General features: G+C 46.4%; 9 protein-coding genes across 9 annotated transcripts; 5 read left to right on the plus strand and 4 right to left on the minus strand.

The window, feature by feature from the left end:
* Nucleotides 1-45: 45 nt before the first annotated feature.
* On the plus strand, nt 46-879 carry AGOS_AFR097W (AFR097Wp; the record flags this gene model as incomplete). Its single annotated transcript, NM_210998.1, has 1 exon — nt 46-879. The coding sequence occupies one exon, from the start codon at nt 46-48 to the stop codon at nt 877-879; it is 834 nt and encodes a 277-aa protein (NP_985644.1).
* A 287-nt stretch (nt 880-1,166) lies between these two features.
* ARG3 (ornithine carbamoyltransferase) lies at nt 1,167-2,216 on the plus strand (the record flags this gene model as incomplete). The annotated part of the gene is made up of 1 exon (NM_210999.1): nt 1,167-2,216. One exon carries the CDS (start codon nt 1,167-1,169, stop codon nt 2,214-2,216), a length of 1,050 nt encoding a protein of 349 aa, NP_985645.1.
* Nucleotides 2,217-2,251: 35 nt separating this feature from the next.
* TRL1 (tRNA ligase) lies at nt 2,252-4,714 on the minus strand (the record flags this gene model as incomplete). Its single annotated transcript, NM_211000.2, has 1 exon — nt 2,252-4,714. One exon carries the CDS (start codon nt 4,712-4,714, stop codon nt 2,252-2,254), a length of 2,463 nt encoding a protein of 820 aa, NP_985646.2.
* A 210-nt stretch (nt 4,715-4,924) lies between these two features.
* Nucleotides 4,925-6,769, plus strand: EXO70 (GTP-Rho binding exocyst subunit EXO70; the record flags this gene model as incomplete). Its single annotated transcript, NM_211001.2, has 1 exon — nt 4,925-6,769. The coding sequence occupies one exon, from the start codon at nt 4,925-4,927 to the stop codon at nt 6,767-6,769; it is 1,845 nt and encodes a 614-aa protein (NP_985647.1).
* Nucleotides 6,770-6,988: 219 nt separating this feature from the next.
* ALY2 (Aly2p) lies at nt 6,989-9,907 on the minus strand (the record flags this gene model as incomplete). The annotated part of the gene is made up of 1 exon (NM_211002.2): nt 6,989-9,907. The coding sequence occupies one exon, from the start codon at nt 9,905-9,907 to the stop codon at nt 6,989-6,991; it is 2,919 nt and encodes a 972-aa protein (NP_985648.2).
* Nucleotides 9,908-10,015: 108 nt separating this feature from the next.
* VPS51 (Vps51p) lies at nt 10,016-10,432 on the minus strand (the record flags this gene model as incomplete). Its single annotated transcript, NM_211003.1, has 1 exon — nt 10,016-10,432. The coding sequence occupies one exon, from the start codon at nt 10,430-10,432 to the stop codon at nt 10,016-10,018; it is 417 nt and encodes a 138-aa protein (NP_985649.1).
* A 198-nt stretch (nt 10,433-10,630) lies between these two features.
* TAX4 (Tax4p) lies at nt 10,631-12,865 on the plus strand (the record flags this gene model as incomplete). The annotated part of the gene is made up of 1 exon (NM_211004.1): nt 10,631-12,865. The coding sequence occupies one exon, from the start codon at nt 10,631-10,633 to the stop codon at nt 12,863-12,865; it is 2,235 nt and encodes a 744-aa protein (NP_985650.1).
* Nucleotides 12,866-13,545: 680 nt separating this feature from the next.
* Nucleotides 13,546-15,177, plus strand: HEL1 (E3 ubiquitin-protein ligase HEL1; the record flags this gene model as incomplete). The annotated part of the gene is made up of 1 exon (NM_211005.1): nt 13,546-15,177. The coding sequence occupies one exon, from the start codon at nt 13,546-13,548 to the stop codon at nt 15,175-15,177; it is 1,632 nt and encodes a 543-aa protein (NP_985651.1).
* Nucleotides 15,178-15,227: 50 nt separating this feature from the next.
* ARP4 (Arp4p) lies at nt 15,228-16,667 on the minus strand (the record flags this gene model as incomplete). Its single annotated transcript, NM_211006.1, has 1 exon — nt 15,228-16,667. The coding sequence occupies one exon, from the start codon at nt 16,665-16,667 to the stop codon at nt 15,228-15,230; it is 1,440 nt and encodes a 479-aa protein (NP_985652.1).
* Between the last annotated feature and the right edge of the window lie 83 nt (nt 16,668-16,750).

Genomic DNA, 16,750 nt, shown 5'->3' on the forward strand with positions numbered 1-16,750 from the left:
AATCCTGACACCAAGCGCAGGGGCCAAAATGCTATCCAAATCAGAATGCTTGACGCTGAAGAGGACGATGGCGATGAGGAAACTGCTGTTCTCGACACAAGGCTCAGGACGAGGAAGATAAAGCCTTTGCGGCTCAACCCGCTGCCCGCAGCGCAAGAATCCGACTCAGATGCAGGTGAGAGCGCGGGGTATGCAGACCTTCTGCAAGCACCCGGGCGTTCACCCAAAGCAGTGCCGCAGGCATTGCGTACTATGAACTTGGAGGACCTTTCTGACGACGACGACGACGACGCCTATCCTGTCTTCAGCAAGCAAGAGATCCTGGATATCAAAAAGCTCCGCGCGGAGCGCCAACAAGAAGCTGCTGCAGGCAGCGCAGTAGACCAGCAATTCAGTGAGAAGTCCTACGTCCGCATGCTCGACCGCGAGGACAAGGAGGACCTGCAGGAGCTGCTCGGCCGTCCGCTTCATAAGGGGCTATCTGAAGATGAGGGGCCGCAGGAGGCTGAGCCCGAGATGATCAGCGATGGCCGGCTCGCGCTTTCCAAGAGTGAACTAAGCGCTGAAGCCCTGCGACGCAAGATTAGTATCGAAGATGCTCTCAATGCCGACCTCGGGGGAGGCGTCTGGGAGAGCACCCAGTTAAACAAGCACTCGCGCACTGCAGAAACAAGGTTCTACAAACCTATTCTGTCGTCCGCTGTTTCCAAGTACGATGATCTCAGTTCTGCGCAACTCGCAGTAAACCTGCTGGGCGATGGTAAGACAAGCCAAAAAATGTCTCTTCTACATAAGCAGCTGGCGATGGTGCACAGCGAAATTTCAGCTTTAACAGAGCGTCAAAATAAACTTTTGGAGGAAGCTCGGTCCCTTCTCTAACTATCTGGTTCTCTAGCGAACTATCTTTGCAGTGTCAAATGGGCCGCAGCATATCACAGAACCCTCGGGCTTTTCGGCATCTTTATCCTTCTTCGGAAAGAATGACTCAAGTGGCCAGAATTCTGCCGTACAACTGCTCTCGCTGATATACTCGTTGTTTATGACGTTATTAGTGGATTACGGCTGAAGCTTGACTCATATCGCGTTGATCATCAACATGTGGCATCTTTTTGACAGTGTAACGACTTGGGGTTCTCTTTGAAGGCCTATAAAAGACAACATGTCGCATGTGGTTTTCTCTGGAGCAAGGAAGCCGCATATTGAAACACCATACATCCTTCCAATACCGCAGAATGACAGCCACACCAGGTTCTCCAAAGCATCTAGTATCTATAAAAGACCTGGCCGACCATGAGTTCGCGGAATTGGTGTCCAGAGCAGAATATTTCAAAGGGCTTTTCAAGGCGCAAGATAAGGCTGAATGCCAAAAGTCCCACCAGGAACTGATGGGGAAGACGATCGCATTGATATTCTCGAAAAGATCTACCAGAACCCGCATATCCACGGAGGGTGCGGCGGCGTTTTTTGGCGCGCAACCCATGTTTCTGGGTAAGGATGACATCCAGTTGGGCGTGAACGAGTCTCTTTACGACACGATAAAAGTGATCTCGTCGATGGTAGCATGCATTTTTGCTCGAGTGGGCAAGCATTCGGAAATACAGGAGTTTGTAAAGCACTCGAAGGTGCCGGTAATCAATTCGCTATGTGACAAGTTTCATCCGCTACAGGCCATCTGTGATATGCTAACGATCAAAGAACACTTCAACTATCAAGAAAAGAAGCTGAAATTGGCCTGGATTGGGGATGCTAACAACGTCATCAACGATATGGCAATTGCTGCTTTGAAGCTGGGTATCGATGTCGTCGTCGCGACTCCACAGGGCATCGAGCTGGACGCAGATATAGTGGACGCTGCGAAGGAGGTCTGCAAGCGGACCGGCACAACTATACAACTAACTCACGACTCCGTTGCGGCTGCTAAGGACGCCCACGTACTGGTTACAGATACCTTTGTATCCATGGGGGAAGAATACATGTATGAGGCCAAAATGCGCCAATTCAAGGGGTTCCAGATTAATGCTGAGCTCTGTAAGCATGCTGCTCCTGATTATAAGTTCATGCACTGTCTTCCAAGACATCAGGAGGAAGTGACTGATGATATCTTCTATGGAGATCATTCTATTGTATTCCAGGAAGCGGAGAACAGGCTATATGCTGCTATGGCAGCGATAGATATTTTTGTAAATAAAAATGGAGACTTCAGTGGTCTAAACTAGGCCCCAGAAGCCGTATAAACCGTTGTAGCACGCCATTAATATATGTTAATTCTAACGGCAGCCACGACTTGGACTGGCTCGGGGAATCTAATGCAGTTCATTCCTTCACTGAAAGAGCCCTCCTCTTCTCCATGTTTCTCATGGAACCGGCGGCAGAGCTCATTAGAGTATACAGCCTGAACGCCCGCTTTTCTAGTCCCCACGGTGATATGCGCATATGTGTTCAATAGTCTGAGAATAGGAACAGCCTCGCCAGTGGAATCATAGATTAGTTTGTCGGTGCTTACGGTAGCAGTCATGATTTTGTCATCCCATAACAGTTTATCAATCGAAAACTTGATGAAATCGGTGGTTTCTATGTACTTTGGTGGCTGACAGGGCGCTTTCTCCGGTTTGACGAGATGATTAGCGTATCTTTTATTGTACTCAGCCCACATATCCTTCTCTTCCTTATTGCCCCGTTTGGCAGAGCAGTGGATAAGAGTAACATGGAATGATTTTTGAATCATCGCTTCTTCCACTATGTCTAATACTCCGCGGAGGTATTCTGGGCGTTTTCTTACGATTAAATCACTGACCTGATTTATGAACAGCTTCGGATCAGATAATTCAGCGCCCCAATAAGTAGGCTTGTACTTCGTATTGCGAGGACTGGATTTGATGATCTTTGTGAACGTCGGTTTGTATGACAGTGTATTCTTAAATGACTCCTCTATCACACTATCGGACGGTAGTTCTGGGACTAGTGTGGGATAACTAGCATGCAGTTCTTCTAGGATCGTTCTTATATTTGTTAAAGAAGAGTTTTCTTCAAGCACTTTGAGCTGAATAATCTTGTCAAACATATTGTCAGGGCTCCGCTGGTCGTTAACCGCGCGAAACCTCTTGAGGAACCCATCTAAGATCATAATTGCCTTTTCTGGCTCCGATAAAGCTTTAATAGATTGATGGTTGTCGCCTCTTTCTGCAACGCGGGATTTAGTTATTTCTCTAACGGATTCCACATCCTTGTAAGTCAAAAATGATAAACACACGACTTTGACTGCACTGTTGTACGGAATATAATTCTCCTTCATCTTTTCCAACCATTCGAAAAGTTGTTTCCGCTCGAACGGCATATGATTGTTTCTGTCCACAATTACAGCTCTTGAAGTATCCTTTTGTAGAAACTCTAGCGCGTCACGCATCAATTTGCTCTTATCCTTAGTAACAATATTATCATTCTGTATGTGGCCCCAGGACTCTCCAAAAATATTCTTCAATGCCAGCGCGACTGTCGTCTTTCCACAACCAACCGTGGCCACAGGGATGAAAATGAACTTGGTATTCTCGTCTACCTTATCGAGCTCAGATGCATACTGTTCCTCGAGCTCTTTTATAGTCTTCGAGTTCATAATATCCAATCCAGACATCCCAAAGTCTTCTAGGAACATTTTTCGTAACTTGATAATTCCCTTACCTTGTATATACTCCTTGCAGAGATCAGGATCTTGATCCAGCAAAGGGATAACAAAGTCCAAGTATTTGTTTGTGATAAAGCGATGCTTTTTGAAGTTGTAGGTCCGCATTCTACTGTTGATATAATCCTTCGTCGCTTCGCGCCACTGTCTGTATAGCAGGTAAGGCTCCTCAAATTTATACTTGAACAAAAATGCGTGCCCATCTCTCTTCCTGCAGCGGATCACAAAGCCTTCAACCTCCTGATCATTGTAAGAGCCCTTTATGCTGCATTGTTGCAGAAAACTGCGAAGTGTCTCTATGTCAGGCTTTACAAAGTAGTCCACAATCTTTAAATGGTACTTCTCTGCAAAGCTCTTCACCTCAGGCATTGGCAGCGTCTGGAATTCTCTGGTATTCTTGTTGAGCCCATGCAAGTATAGGCCCGCGCGGTCACGTGCGTACGGGATAATGTGCTCTTCAAAAGCGTCATCGCAGTACTCTGCCACAGCTGTGCAGTTCATCGCATACAGCTCGCGCGCCAATGTTTCAACAGAAGCACCTGCCTCTTCTAGCAGTTTTCGTAGAAATTGTTCGCCGGCTTCGGCATGATTTCTGTCAGTGTCATCACGCGGACCTGTAGAGTGCTTTGAGCACACAACTAGCTCCCCGTCAGGCCTTCCTGCAATGAATATAATACACCCGTTCTCTTTCAAACTCACTTCATAGGGGCCCTCGGTGGTTCGCTCTAACTCTTTCCAAGCCGTGGCAGCGATTTCTTCCACGTTGAAGAACTTATCGTAGCCGCGAGCCACAATTTCCGGCTTCTCAGGGTCATCGATTATGAATAGCCCTCGCGCATTACATGGCATGCTTATATTGTTCTTCCCATAGTCCCACTCGTTGAATCGCCAGCTATTGACCTTAATGCCGGAATATTTTAATGTGCATAGCACTTTAGAGGCTTTACCCCGTTTGGTAAGCTGAGACGCCGTTTCCAGCTCGGTCACTAGTTGCTTAACGTCATTTACTGTCATATTCTCAGCTAATGGACCTTCCATGTCGCTATTACGCTATAGCTTAGTGCGAATCGTTTGAGTAGAACGCTAATGTTTGATGCTGATTCAGATCTCAGAGTTGACGGCATTTTATGAGCCGGGTAATAACTCGAGAGCAAAGGTCAAGTTCAGCCCCCGGAAGTCTTTAGTTCCAAACTATAGACTGCTTCCATGAGATAAGGTGTGAATAGGAAGTTAGGTCTACCAACAGAGATGCCATCAATTGATGTGGATGAGGCTGATATTTTAATCCTCAGCGATGGCTTGAAACAAGTAAATGAACTCACAAGGGAAATCACTGGAAGTCTCTCAAAGATAACCTCGACAACCTCGAAGTCTAGCAAGCTATTTGCGCCGATTATTGAGACTAACACGCGGCTCAACGTGCTAAAGAGGAATATTGAGTCCAGCTTTGATTCAGTGTCGTCTATAAAGGACCTAGCAAGCGATGCCTCGAAATACGAGATTATATTGGAGCAAGAAATAACGCAAGTGGGGCTGCGGAAGTTCATTAAGACACTTCACAAGGTAGACGATATCATGGACGATTTGCGGGAGAAGAGCAAAAGCACTGCGGACTTCCGGGGGATTGTGACGCACTTGGAGGAGCTGACAATGATCGGTGAGAAAAACCTGCAGATATACTTTGCCAACAAGCTGAACCAGATCCAGCCCTTTGATCCACAAGTGTACATGAACAAGAAGCAGAACTTTCCATACTACTACGATGAAGATCTAAATGACATAGCGGCCATTCTGGACTATTTCGGGGATACCGAGCAGAATCCGGTGACCGAGATATTCATGAAGCAGCAGGGTCAGCTTGTTCTGAATTCTCTTGCATTTCTGGAGCCTTTCACGAAGCAAATTACAAGTGAGAGCAATGTGCCGTATCAGCGCGGCAGCAGCGGTTTTAATAGCTATACCGAAGCCTTTATTACCTTTGTTAGCGGGGTTAGCGTGCTGATCGATGACGTATTTGTGAAGCTGCCTGATCGGAGGCCGGCCGTCTTTTGTAAGATTGTTGCCCCCATACTTCATAATTATACCAAAATACTGCGGTATAATATTGATCTTGTGAAGGATGATATTAATAACTATGGGCTGTTCAGCTTCGAATTGAGCGAGAACATTAACAGAGTACACCAACTATTTAAGGGTAAACCTCTACAGAACAATGAACAGCTTTTGGAGTGTGAAGCCGAACTGAAATCGATCTCCGAGTCCTTGTTCAAAGATTTGATACAGTACATCGGTCAAAAAACCGCTTCTCTGGCTCAGTTACCCACTGATAATGGTGTAACTGAGGCCACAGTTGATGTTATGTCCAGACTACGCAAGTTTAGTGAATACAAGTCTGGTTGCCTTGCTACTATACAATCGATGACTCGCGAATCATGGCTGCCCAATGAATCAAAAAATGTTTGGACGATATCTATGACACCGAAGAATGCACAGCAATTGCTCTCTTGCTTCTTCAGCGATGCTATAGATTACTTAACCATATCTCTAGAGCGCAAGGCCCAAAAGATTCTAAATCCAAACTTAGAGCCCGAAGTCGGAGCTCCACATAAAAGGATACCTCAGATGCAGAGAATTGGGTTCTTTGTATTGACGAATATTACGCTGATTGAACAAATCGTTCAGCGTAGCGAAATAAATACAGTTCTGGAGGATATTGGTGCCGCCCGGTTAGTGAAGTTAAATGCGCGGTATGTCAACTATTTTGCATCCGATTGGAGAGACTTAGCTTCCAATTTGCTGGACCAGGTGTTTGTCGATTCTTCAGGAAAGATATCATCGAAAGATAAAGATCAGGTCAAAGAAAAATTCCGCAAGTTCAATGAAGGCTTCGAACAACTTGTGTCTAACTACAAAACATGTCGGATTACAGATCCGGCAATGAAGAAACTATTGAAACAAGAGATTTTTGCATTGGTCGCTCCTATGTATGAGCGCTTTCATAATCGGTACAAGGATTCCTTTAAAAACCCAAGGAAGCACATAAAGTATACACCGAATGAGTTAATGAACATTTTGAATTCCTTAGGGAGATAAAAGCACCTCTAACGTTGGCATCGTTTATTTAATTCTTCATTCCAGGAAATCAGGATTATTGCTTTAATAAAGCGCTCGCTATATTACAATGGTGATAATATAGCACGATGGCTTACTATTACAGTGGCCAAACAAAACAGACAGGGGAAATTTGAACGGTTTCTGAGTAACAGAACATGACGTGTAAGATTTATAGAACTATATGTCTTTATTACTTGTTCATTCATACTTCCTTTCAGCTTGCTGGGGGTTAACTTCTGTATCTTGTACAGTTAAGTCGTCAACCTTGACTGAGAATTGGGTCGGTGTTGAATCGTATAGATCAGAGGCATCTGGTGGAGGAGTGCCCATGCTTTTAAGACAATCTCTTTGCATTAGTTGGGTGTGGCTGCTTGATGCATCTTCTATCCCGCTAAGCCCGTTAGGTTCATCCACCACATCAGTAGACCGTTCGTGACAGCGATTATCCGATGCCCCAAATTCAGCAGGCGTAAGACAACCATTGTCGTATATATCTGGATTCCGGTGCGTACCATTGCTTAGCCTTGAAAGTTCGCACTGGATCGGTGACCAATACTGAGCACTTTTGTGTGAATATAACGTAGAGATATCAACAGAAGTATCATCCGCCTCTGTGCCTGTGGAAGGGGGAATGGTGTCGCAACCATCTGAATACTTCGGCATTTCAAGCCCGGCGCTAGTGGACTGAGCTGTGTCATCCTTACTCAGTAAATCCAAAAGTACCTTGCTAGTAGTGGTACGGTAAAGTTGATGATCGGAATTTGTACTAGATGCAGCGTCGGAAAAAGTACAGTTTTGGACATCTTGTGAGTTGCGTGGTGCAGAAGGTATTTCATTCTTTAACTTCTCTGGTTGATTGAATACAGATGCTGAAACACCTCTCTCCGAGCGCTCCTGGGTTATTCGTTGATTAATGGCAAGGGCAGACAGCGCAGAAATATTAGAAGTAAAGCTAGGAGGCCCGCTCCGACGTACAGCAGAGCGTATGGAAGAACTGTCGCCCATGTCCTCATGATCCGGGCCATCAAAATGGTTCACATCATGGCTAGCTTCCTCTGTTGGAGAGCATTCGGTTAATCCCATGCCATTATGCTTACACATATTAATCAATTCAACTGCCTCTAGCGCCTCCTCATAACTAGGGGGGTGGTCAGGCATATGATCATTATCCCGATGTCCGACATTCGACAGTTCTGTCCGATCGATATCTCCAACATGCACAAATGCATTCAGATTGTCCCCCATATGGCCAAACCTGGTTTGAAACAGGGGTAAGATGGGCGATATTGGTAGCGCTTGTGGTGAAATAAAATTGAAAGGGAGATAGGCAGGGTGATAGATGTTCCATGCGACTCCGTGAAATTTAACAGCCCCGTTACCATCATTTTCCTTTGCTGAATTCCTGTGAGCTGCTAGATACTGATGGTTTTTATTATTATGCACTGGTGCCGGGGAATCAATGTAACTGCTTAAATTCTCTACTGAGCCCGCAGGAGGAGTGATCTTTGCAGCTTGTAGAGCCTCTTTAGGGAAGTACATGTTCGAAGAGTGGTATTGATTTGCTAATAATGAGCTTGAAGCAGTTGATCCGGAAGTTAACACTGCCTGGGATTCATAACTTGGCAACAGCGTATGTGCGTGTGAACATAGTCGATGGAGCACATGAATTGGGGTATCAATACTGATTTCATAATGCTTTCTGGAGCCATTGACCTTGCGTGACAACCTCAAACATATTTGGAGCCAATGGTTGGACTTTATGTGGGGAGATGCAGTATTCGGATGTATGCACTGTTGGTAGTTCAATCTTTCGGGGACAAAAACCTGGTAAGTGAATTGTCTCTTTGAAGCGCCACCCGCTCCATCATCCAGCAGGTTTCCTAAGTTTTTAGCACGCGAAAGGCTCGCGCCTTCGTGTATACCCTTAAGTGGTGGTGCTTTGTGCTCGACCAGCAAGAACTTCTTTGTAGGCTCCACTCGGTGTACTTTCCGACCTTTACAATAATACTCTAAAGTTTCCGTCAGGAATATTCTAACCCTGTGGAGCACGAGATTAGCCCGTGGGTTTAGCGAGAGCGATATTGGTAGAAATGCGTCCAAAACTATATCTTTCGATGCAATTACGATTTCATAACTCAATTCTTTTTCCCAGTCACGTGATATGACTATCGGTTCGGTATCTTCTACAGAGTTCGGAGATAGTGTGCGGATAAGTTTAATCGGAACACGAGCGTGGACATTGGACTTAAAGGCTCCTATGCGCTCGATTGTCACGTCAAGCAGGTAATTTACGGTTCCAAATGTAGCTAGAATCGTTTCTTGCGTCGACACCGGGATTGGATGCTCAAAGGAATAGATATAGTCACCTGGCTGGAAGACGAAATTTTCCGCTGGGGCGTGACCGGTGTGCGATGAGCGCGAACGGACAGAGCCTTCACTACCATTCGAAAGCGTAGCGCTTAGTAGTTCCGTAAAAAGATTAGTACCTGAACGCACGCGTGGGGGGTCGGGTGAGCCCTTACGGCGCAAAAGCTTCCCTGACGACAGAGAGCGCGTCGTGCTAGTAGACCTGCGACCACATGCCTCGTCCGCAGGAGTCAGACCGTGTAACTCGCCCCCCTCCTGCGATAGTAAAGTCTGTAATGACACAGAAGATCCCTTGTTGCTCTGAGTCGCGGCAGGCAGAGGCCGATAGAGCGACGCATCAGACCGCGCCAATAGGTCCTCGGATTGCGCAGCAACCTTGTCATGACTATCAACGTGATAGAATAACCATGTGTGGTTCAGAAGGTCGGTGACCTCCACCACTTCCTGCTTCTTCGGCGGAATGCCCTCTGGCCACTCCGTCCGACAGACGCCCTTGAACATCAAAGAAATCGACTTCAGCTTCGTAGGCTTCAGTATACGTACGACCAGCGACCCACGCAGGATACTCGGTGCCCTTTCGTGCCATTGGTGGGTGTCGTAGCCCTGCAGAAAGATGACAGGCTCTGCCAGTTGGACAAAGACCTGCACCGAGCCGACGTGTGCCAAGGGCGTCGCATTTCTCGGCAGTTCCAGCTGCTTCTCAAGTGGAAATACGGGAGCAGACGCAGCTCTTTCTCGCAACGCGACCATGTTTCTTCAGCTCCGAGCGACACTACATAGCACTAGCCCAGAAAAACCTCCCCGGTTCCGAACTTTTTACCTCTATGACTATTACCTAATCGGCCGCGGAACGTTCCGTTACCGGTCCTTTCGCAGTCGGCGCAAGTTGTCTGCCAGCTGCCCCACCCGTGTTTCAAGCGTCGACTCCCCCATTTCCCGCAGCAACTGGTTGACCTTGACCAGGTCGTAGTAGTTGTCGTATATCGTGTTCTTGATGGAGTTGTTCGCGGCTGTCTCCCGGCCCAGTAGCAGATTGTGCGCTTGTAGCAGCTGGTCCAAAGTGCTTTCTGCCAACTTCTCCGGAACCTCGACAGCCATGTCGCCGGCTCCACCCTCCGCTTCTCCCGCATCTTTGGTCTCGCTACTACTGGTTGGCGTACTCTGTTCTGCTGTCTGCTTGGTTGCATCATCCAGTTGGTAATACTGCTTCAGTAACAACCGCTTATCCTTGTCTAGCCGTTTCAAGCCTTTCTTGTGTGTGATCTGCTCAGCCATTCCGCCAATGATGGTTTATCCGTCTAGCTCAATGCCTTGCTTGTACTTGCTGCTGTAGACAAGTAATGGTGTTTGTTTTGTTGTTCGTTGCAGAAATAACGGCATATTAGGTTTGCCATCCCATTAGCACAAACCCAAGGGAAAGAAAGAAGCTAATTGAGAGTTGACTGGGTTCCAGGAAAGTATCAGGAGAGTTGTATGAGGTTTAGGTCTGAGAGACAGTCGAAGATTCTAAGCGCCTCCAACGGGGAGGCGGGGGAGGTACACAAAGCATCACTGAAGGCAGCCCAGGCCACGTTCAAGAAGCACGCAGACGGCGCTCGTGTGAATCCGAGGGTCCCCAGTGCACCGGGAAATTCTAAGGGCTCTATGGACGGTTTGGTGGACCCTATAGCCGGGTTGCAGCTTGACGTCTCCGGCAGGCGGTCCAAGCGGGGGCTTGTGGGGCGGTCGCTCCCTCCGGGAGGGAGTGCGAACAACATAAATCCACGGCGGATATCTTCGGGGGTTTCGTGCGGGGAATATGATTACAAGGTGGCAGCAGCGGCGGCTGCACGTGCAGCGAGGAATGAGAACGAAAGCATCTGGCCACCAACAAATGCACAGCATGCGAGCCCGCTGCTGGCACTGCCGCCGCTGAAGTTGGCAGGTACACACACGCGCTCCAGCTCCAACATTTCGATGTCGACGTTGACATCTGGCAACGGTTCGCACCTGAGTCTCGATGAGATCATTGCTACGATCAAGGTGAACGACCCGAACTCACAGATTAGCCTGAAGCCTCCAACGTCCAGACGATCCACGCAAACGGGCGCGTACCTGAGTTCCCGTGAGTCACCGCGGGGCGGGGTCGACAACAGTACTGAAAGCCTGCCGGCGGGCGGCAGCCAGTATTCTCCAGGTCGTTTGCATATTCCTCCCATTGTAATAAATCCCGCCCTATTAGGTAAGGACTCGCAGGCAATATTGGCCTGTAGCGAATCGCAGGCTTCCCCATCTCACTGCAGCGAAACTACAAGCCCGCCGCCGAATACAGATGGGCCAGTGCTGCCTGTGAGGCCGCCTGCAGTGAGCAGTCCAATCCAGAGCACATATAGCTTCCGCTCTTTTTCCAGCAATAGGATGCCGCGGCGGATTCCCCCACCGTGCGATCCACTAAGCCAGCTGACAAAAAACGAACAAAAGGCGGTCCCACAGGCTGCTCCTCTTCTAGAGTCGAGCGAATACTCTGGCGGAGATAGTGATTACGACGGTAAACAATATTCCAAGGCGTGTATCTCGGAAACGGATAGCGCGCTAGAGGATGACGATGACTTCGGGAGTGGTTATGAAAACTTCAGTAACGCTGAAGATTACCTGAGCTCCCAGGATGACTTCAGGGAGAGGAATGACAACAATGACAATGATGATGATGATGAACTTGACGATGACAATCTCGTAGAATCCGAGAACGATGCTACGATGGAACAAGACTCGCAGTCTGACGATGACACGGAGTCGGCAAAAGAATTCACCGTTGCTAACGTTTCGTACTCGACATTGAACAAAATCCCTATGAACATGACCTACCGAGGAACTCTTCCTGATCTAATACCAAACTATCAACGCAAGCAATCCAAGTGGATGAAGCTTTTCAAGCGCCATGGGCAAACTGGGCTAGGCCCCAGCAAGAATCACCCGCCAACGTCACATATATATACGCAGAACGATAACGCTCTCGTGCAGAGTAAATTGCATGTGCGGCTAAAAACCACTATGCGGGGTATACTTAATGACAGTTCCAGCTCAGAGCCCCATCAACTAAGCGATGACAGCGAAGACTCTGAAGAGGATTACGGAAGCGACCGCAACTCCCGTAGTCGAAGTCCAGGAAGAAGATCCGGCAAAAAGCGCGAGAAGATACGTCAAAATCTTCGATACCGTAATTCCTTCAACGAAGACAAACCTTGGAAGTCGCACCTTGATGTTGGGTACGTAACTGAAAGGGAAAGAAAGCGTTACGAGGGAATGTGGGTCAGCAATAGAGACACTTATCTTGACTTGCTCCCATGGTGGAATAACGGTAACTACGATGAGACAAGAGAGGTGCCAGAGGATGGTCTAATGTTGAACTTAGTTGTTACAGATATCTGGTCTCGAAGCAATCTACCTCAAGATACTTTGGCTCAAATCTACGACATGGTAGATACAAGACGCGATGGCACGTTAGATAGAAACTCTTTTGTTGTGGGAATGTGGCTAGTTGATCAGTCTCTATATGGAAGGAAACTACCGAGAGAATTGGATCGGAGAGTGTGGGATAGCGTCGATAAATATGTTATTAACGTCAACGGCAGTAACAAAAATCCTAAACATCACCACCGGACAAGAAAGAAGTTGCTAAAGAAAGAATTGAAGCTAATCAAAAAGGAATCAAAATCCCACAACGTATGAATCCAGCTCCTCTATTTTCATACTGTAATTATTAATATTTACCGAACCGTGGTCTACCGCCATGGCGAAGAAATGACTGAATTTTCTCCTGCAGATACCTTCGCAGTAGTGCGGTAGATCCATTCGGTCAGGAAGTAGAGCTGGGTATCTCATTACCTTGTTTATGATACGGTTAATGGTAATAATACGAAATTTACCCTTAAAAAGGGAAGATTATCGCACGGACAATGCGCCGTTCAACGCCAATTGCTCCGAGAACCGATCTCATTCTTAATTGTACAGTTTCCCTAGAACAGCTTCTGTTCTCATATTTACCTCTGGCGCTATAAAATCGGTTTACGTGACCAGTGCCTGGACCCTCGAGTTGAAGTTGAATGGGCGTTAGTTACGGCCACTGTATATTAATTAAGTGCTGACAGGCATAAACTTTGTTCGGAACCTCCTTTTCGAAAAGGCATGCCGCTATTAGTATTCATAATTAATACGACTCAGACACAGTATATCTACTTGGATATATTGAACTTCAAAATGGTTTTACTTGACCAACTATAAGACGCTTAATATCGCTTCTTCCTATATTTTTGTTTCTTTTTGATGACTAGCTCTGTTCGATAAATGCACTTCTGATTGTAATGCAGCAGACTTACACAAGAGCCAACTGATTCGAACAAGGACACAACATGTTGGAAAGTGATCTGGATGACGATACATATGAACTGAGCTATGAGTATGATGACATTGATGAATTTTCGCTTGCTTCTGATGATGGGCAAGGCGGCATCACAAGTGGAACTTCTACTACGTTAGTAAATGATGGAGGTTATGAACCAAGGCGATTGTCTCCTGGAGCCTGTGTAATATCATGTAATGATGTTTGGCCTAGTATGGGGATGAAACATCAAGCGTCTACATACAATGCTACGGCTACTTTGGAATACACTTCATTGACGACCAGCGATATTTCTCAGATGATGATTGAACGAGTCTCACATTTGGCCCCCATACTTGGGATAGCAGAAACGGATATCATATTACTATTGCAAGATTATAAATGGAATGAAGCACAATTTATAGAGGCATACATGGAGGATCCCGCAAAAGTTTTCGAATCTGCCGGACTGCGCTCTCCGTTTGAAGAAGAGAAGGACTCCAGAGCATATCTACATACACAAGCCGACTTCACATGTCAGATATGTTACACATATTACGAAGTTTCTGAGACATTTTCCCTGCCATGTTGTCATGAGTACTGTATTGGCTGCTATAGACGATATGTCACTGATAAATTAAACCATGGATGTGTAGTTCAGTGCATGGGTTGTGATATAGCTATGACGAATGAAGATATTGGAATGATAGTTGGTAAAAAAGCAAGCGAGTTATTGCTTCTCTCTTCCATTAAAATATTTATCCAGAAACATAAACATCGCTATAAGTGGTGCCCGTTTTCTGACTGTGACTACGTTATCCATGTTACAGATCCGCATTGGTTGGTGGAATTAGAATCTTCTAATTCTTCTCCCTATGTTACATGCAAAAATGGTCACTCTTTCTGTTTTAATTGTGTCACAGATATGCATGCACCCTGTGACTGTGTATTGGCCTCATCATGGCTTGAAAAGAGCCAGCAGGAATCAAAGGCGTTAAACTGGATACTCCAGCATACTAAAGAATGTCCGAAGTGTGAGACAAGTATCATAAGAGATGGTGGGTGTAATCACATGAAATGCGGAACATGTCATCATGAGTTCTGCTGGATCTGTGAGGCTGATTGGCGTCTACATACAAAGGACTACTTTGAGTGCAATGCCTCTCTTCGCGAAATGAAGCTTGATAAGTTTGGAAACGGTGACGAAAAGCTGCTGCTTCAGCAATATGGGCAATATTGTAAACATTTTAATATGCATGAAGAATCTGCTAGACTCGACGTGGCGCTCGGTAAAAAGGTGAAAACGAAGCTGCGAACCTTGCAGGATAAACTAGGGGTCTCTTCAGTAGAAGCTCAATTTATCTTTGGTGCAATCGAAAAATTGAGGGACGGACGTACTGCATTAAAGTGGTCTTTCGCAATGGCATATTTTGCAAATCGTTCTCATAATTTATACACAATATTCCGGCAAACGCAAGTGGAACTATCAAGGGCAGTTGAGGATCTCTCAGAATTGCTGCAACTTGAAGATCCTAAATTGATAATGAAGCGTAAACAGTTATTTTACAATAAAGCAGACTACGTTCAAAATCGGAAGAATGCTCTGTTTAGATGCGGTGAAGAACTCCTTGCGAAGAACATCTGCAAAGACAGCTCCGCTTAAACCTATTCGGGATTTAAACTAAATATTATGGTTACAGCTTTGACATTTATTTACCTGAATCTATCTTTTAGTAGCCTGTCAGCCCCTACTTCAGCATATTCTTGTTTGCCTACCCAAAGCTGATGGAAAGTGCCCAGGCTAGCCAGAATACTTCCTCCTAGCCACCCTTGATATTGCCTTTCTCTGAGCTGACCGGAAGTTAGCATCCGGAACTTTAATGCCGGTAGTGATCTATTCAACTCAGCTGATATCCTATCCATCAATCCAGGGAGTGAAGAAGTTCCTCCAGTAATCACGACGTTATGGGAGAGTGTAGTACGCAGGTCAACATCTGTCGACATTATCGAGGAGTAGATCAAATCAGCCAACCCGGAGACTTCATTTTTCTGATCGGGAGTAGTCTCCTCCAAATTCCGCTTGCCATTATCGTTAGGCTGATCCGCAGAAGTGACGCTATTCTCGTCCGGCACCGGTGTAGCATCCAAGGTGCCTTCTTTGTCCTTTACATTGGTACCTGGTTTGTTTCTCTTGAGGGGCACATAATCGTTATGCCATGTTTCAACAACACCATCCTTTGATATAGGCCAATCTTCAGGAAACTGGGATAGATCGGGAGTGAAAAGCTGTTCTGCAAACTCCAGCCTTTGTAGGCTGTCATATACTAGTTCTTCACCCCATGGTGCCTCAATGGACCGCTTGCTGGTGGTTTCGATCTCAGATTTGAACTTCGAAATACTTGTGGGTGCAACTTGTAACATAGTTTCCTTGAACTCCTGGAAGAACTGGCGTTCATTTACAAATTTTTGCAACGATGGATGGATTTCATAGTCGAATTTCCGTTCCATGAACACTGGGCGCCTTTGAGCCACCTGAAACAATGGGATCACTTTCCGGGGCGCCAGTTGACTCCGTATCAACTCATTCAGTAGACTCCCAGCTATATAGCTCCGCATAGAGCTCTTTGAAAGAGTCATCCCATCCACCACTGGGCATACAGATGTGACATCGTGTCCAATGTCTACCACCAGACACGTCGGACGTCCCATCGCGAAGGACACAGCCGTTGCCGTAGGAACCAAATAGCACGCGGAGAAGTCCATGCTCTCTAGCAGAACTTCCAGCGATTTCTTGCGATTCTCTTCAGAGTTCCAGATGGGCTCCGTTAACAGCGCGGGCATGCCACTGTTCGTTTCAAACCGCAGCTCAGAACGAATGGCCCAGTCCCACTGTTTTTCCGCCTTTTCCCAATCTACAACCTCTCCATTCTGCACTATGTTGTGGATTTCGTAGTCCTTCCGTGGGAGCCCAATCGATTGTTCACTGAATAGCTCGTCTTTCTCTCCCTCTGTGTACTTGCCATAGCACGAGGGCAGTATAGCTTGCGGGCAATCCGTACCCGAATAACCAATATTGGTCGTAAAGGAGCCAGGATCAATAACTACCGCTGTTATTTCATCGCCACCGTATACCTGCAATGCTGAATTGGACATTCTAAAGTCCTACTTGGCTCCTTGAACCAGCTTATAGTCATGCAATGAAGGTGAGTGCAGCAGAAACGGGCAAGTTAAATAAA

This window comes from Eremothecium gossypii, chromosome VI (assembly GCF_000091025.4).
Source record: "Eremothecium gossypii ATCC 10895 chromosome VI, complete sequence".
Classification (NCBI taxonomy): Eukaryota; Fungi; Ascomycota; class Saccharomycetes; order Saccharomycetales; family Saccharomycetaceae; genus Eremothecium; species Eremothecium gossypii.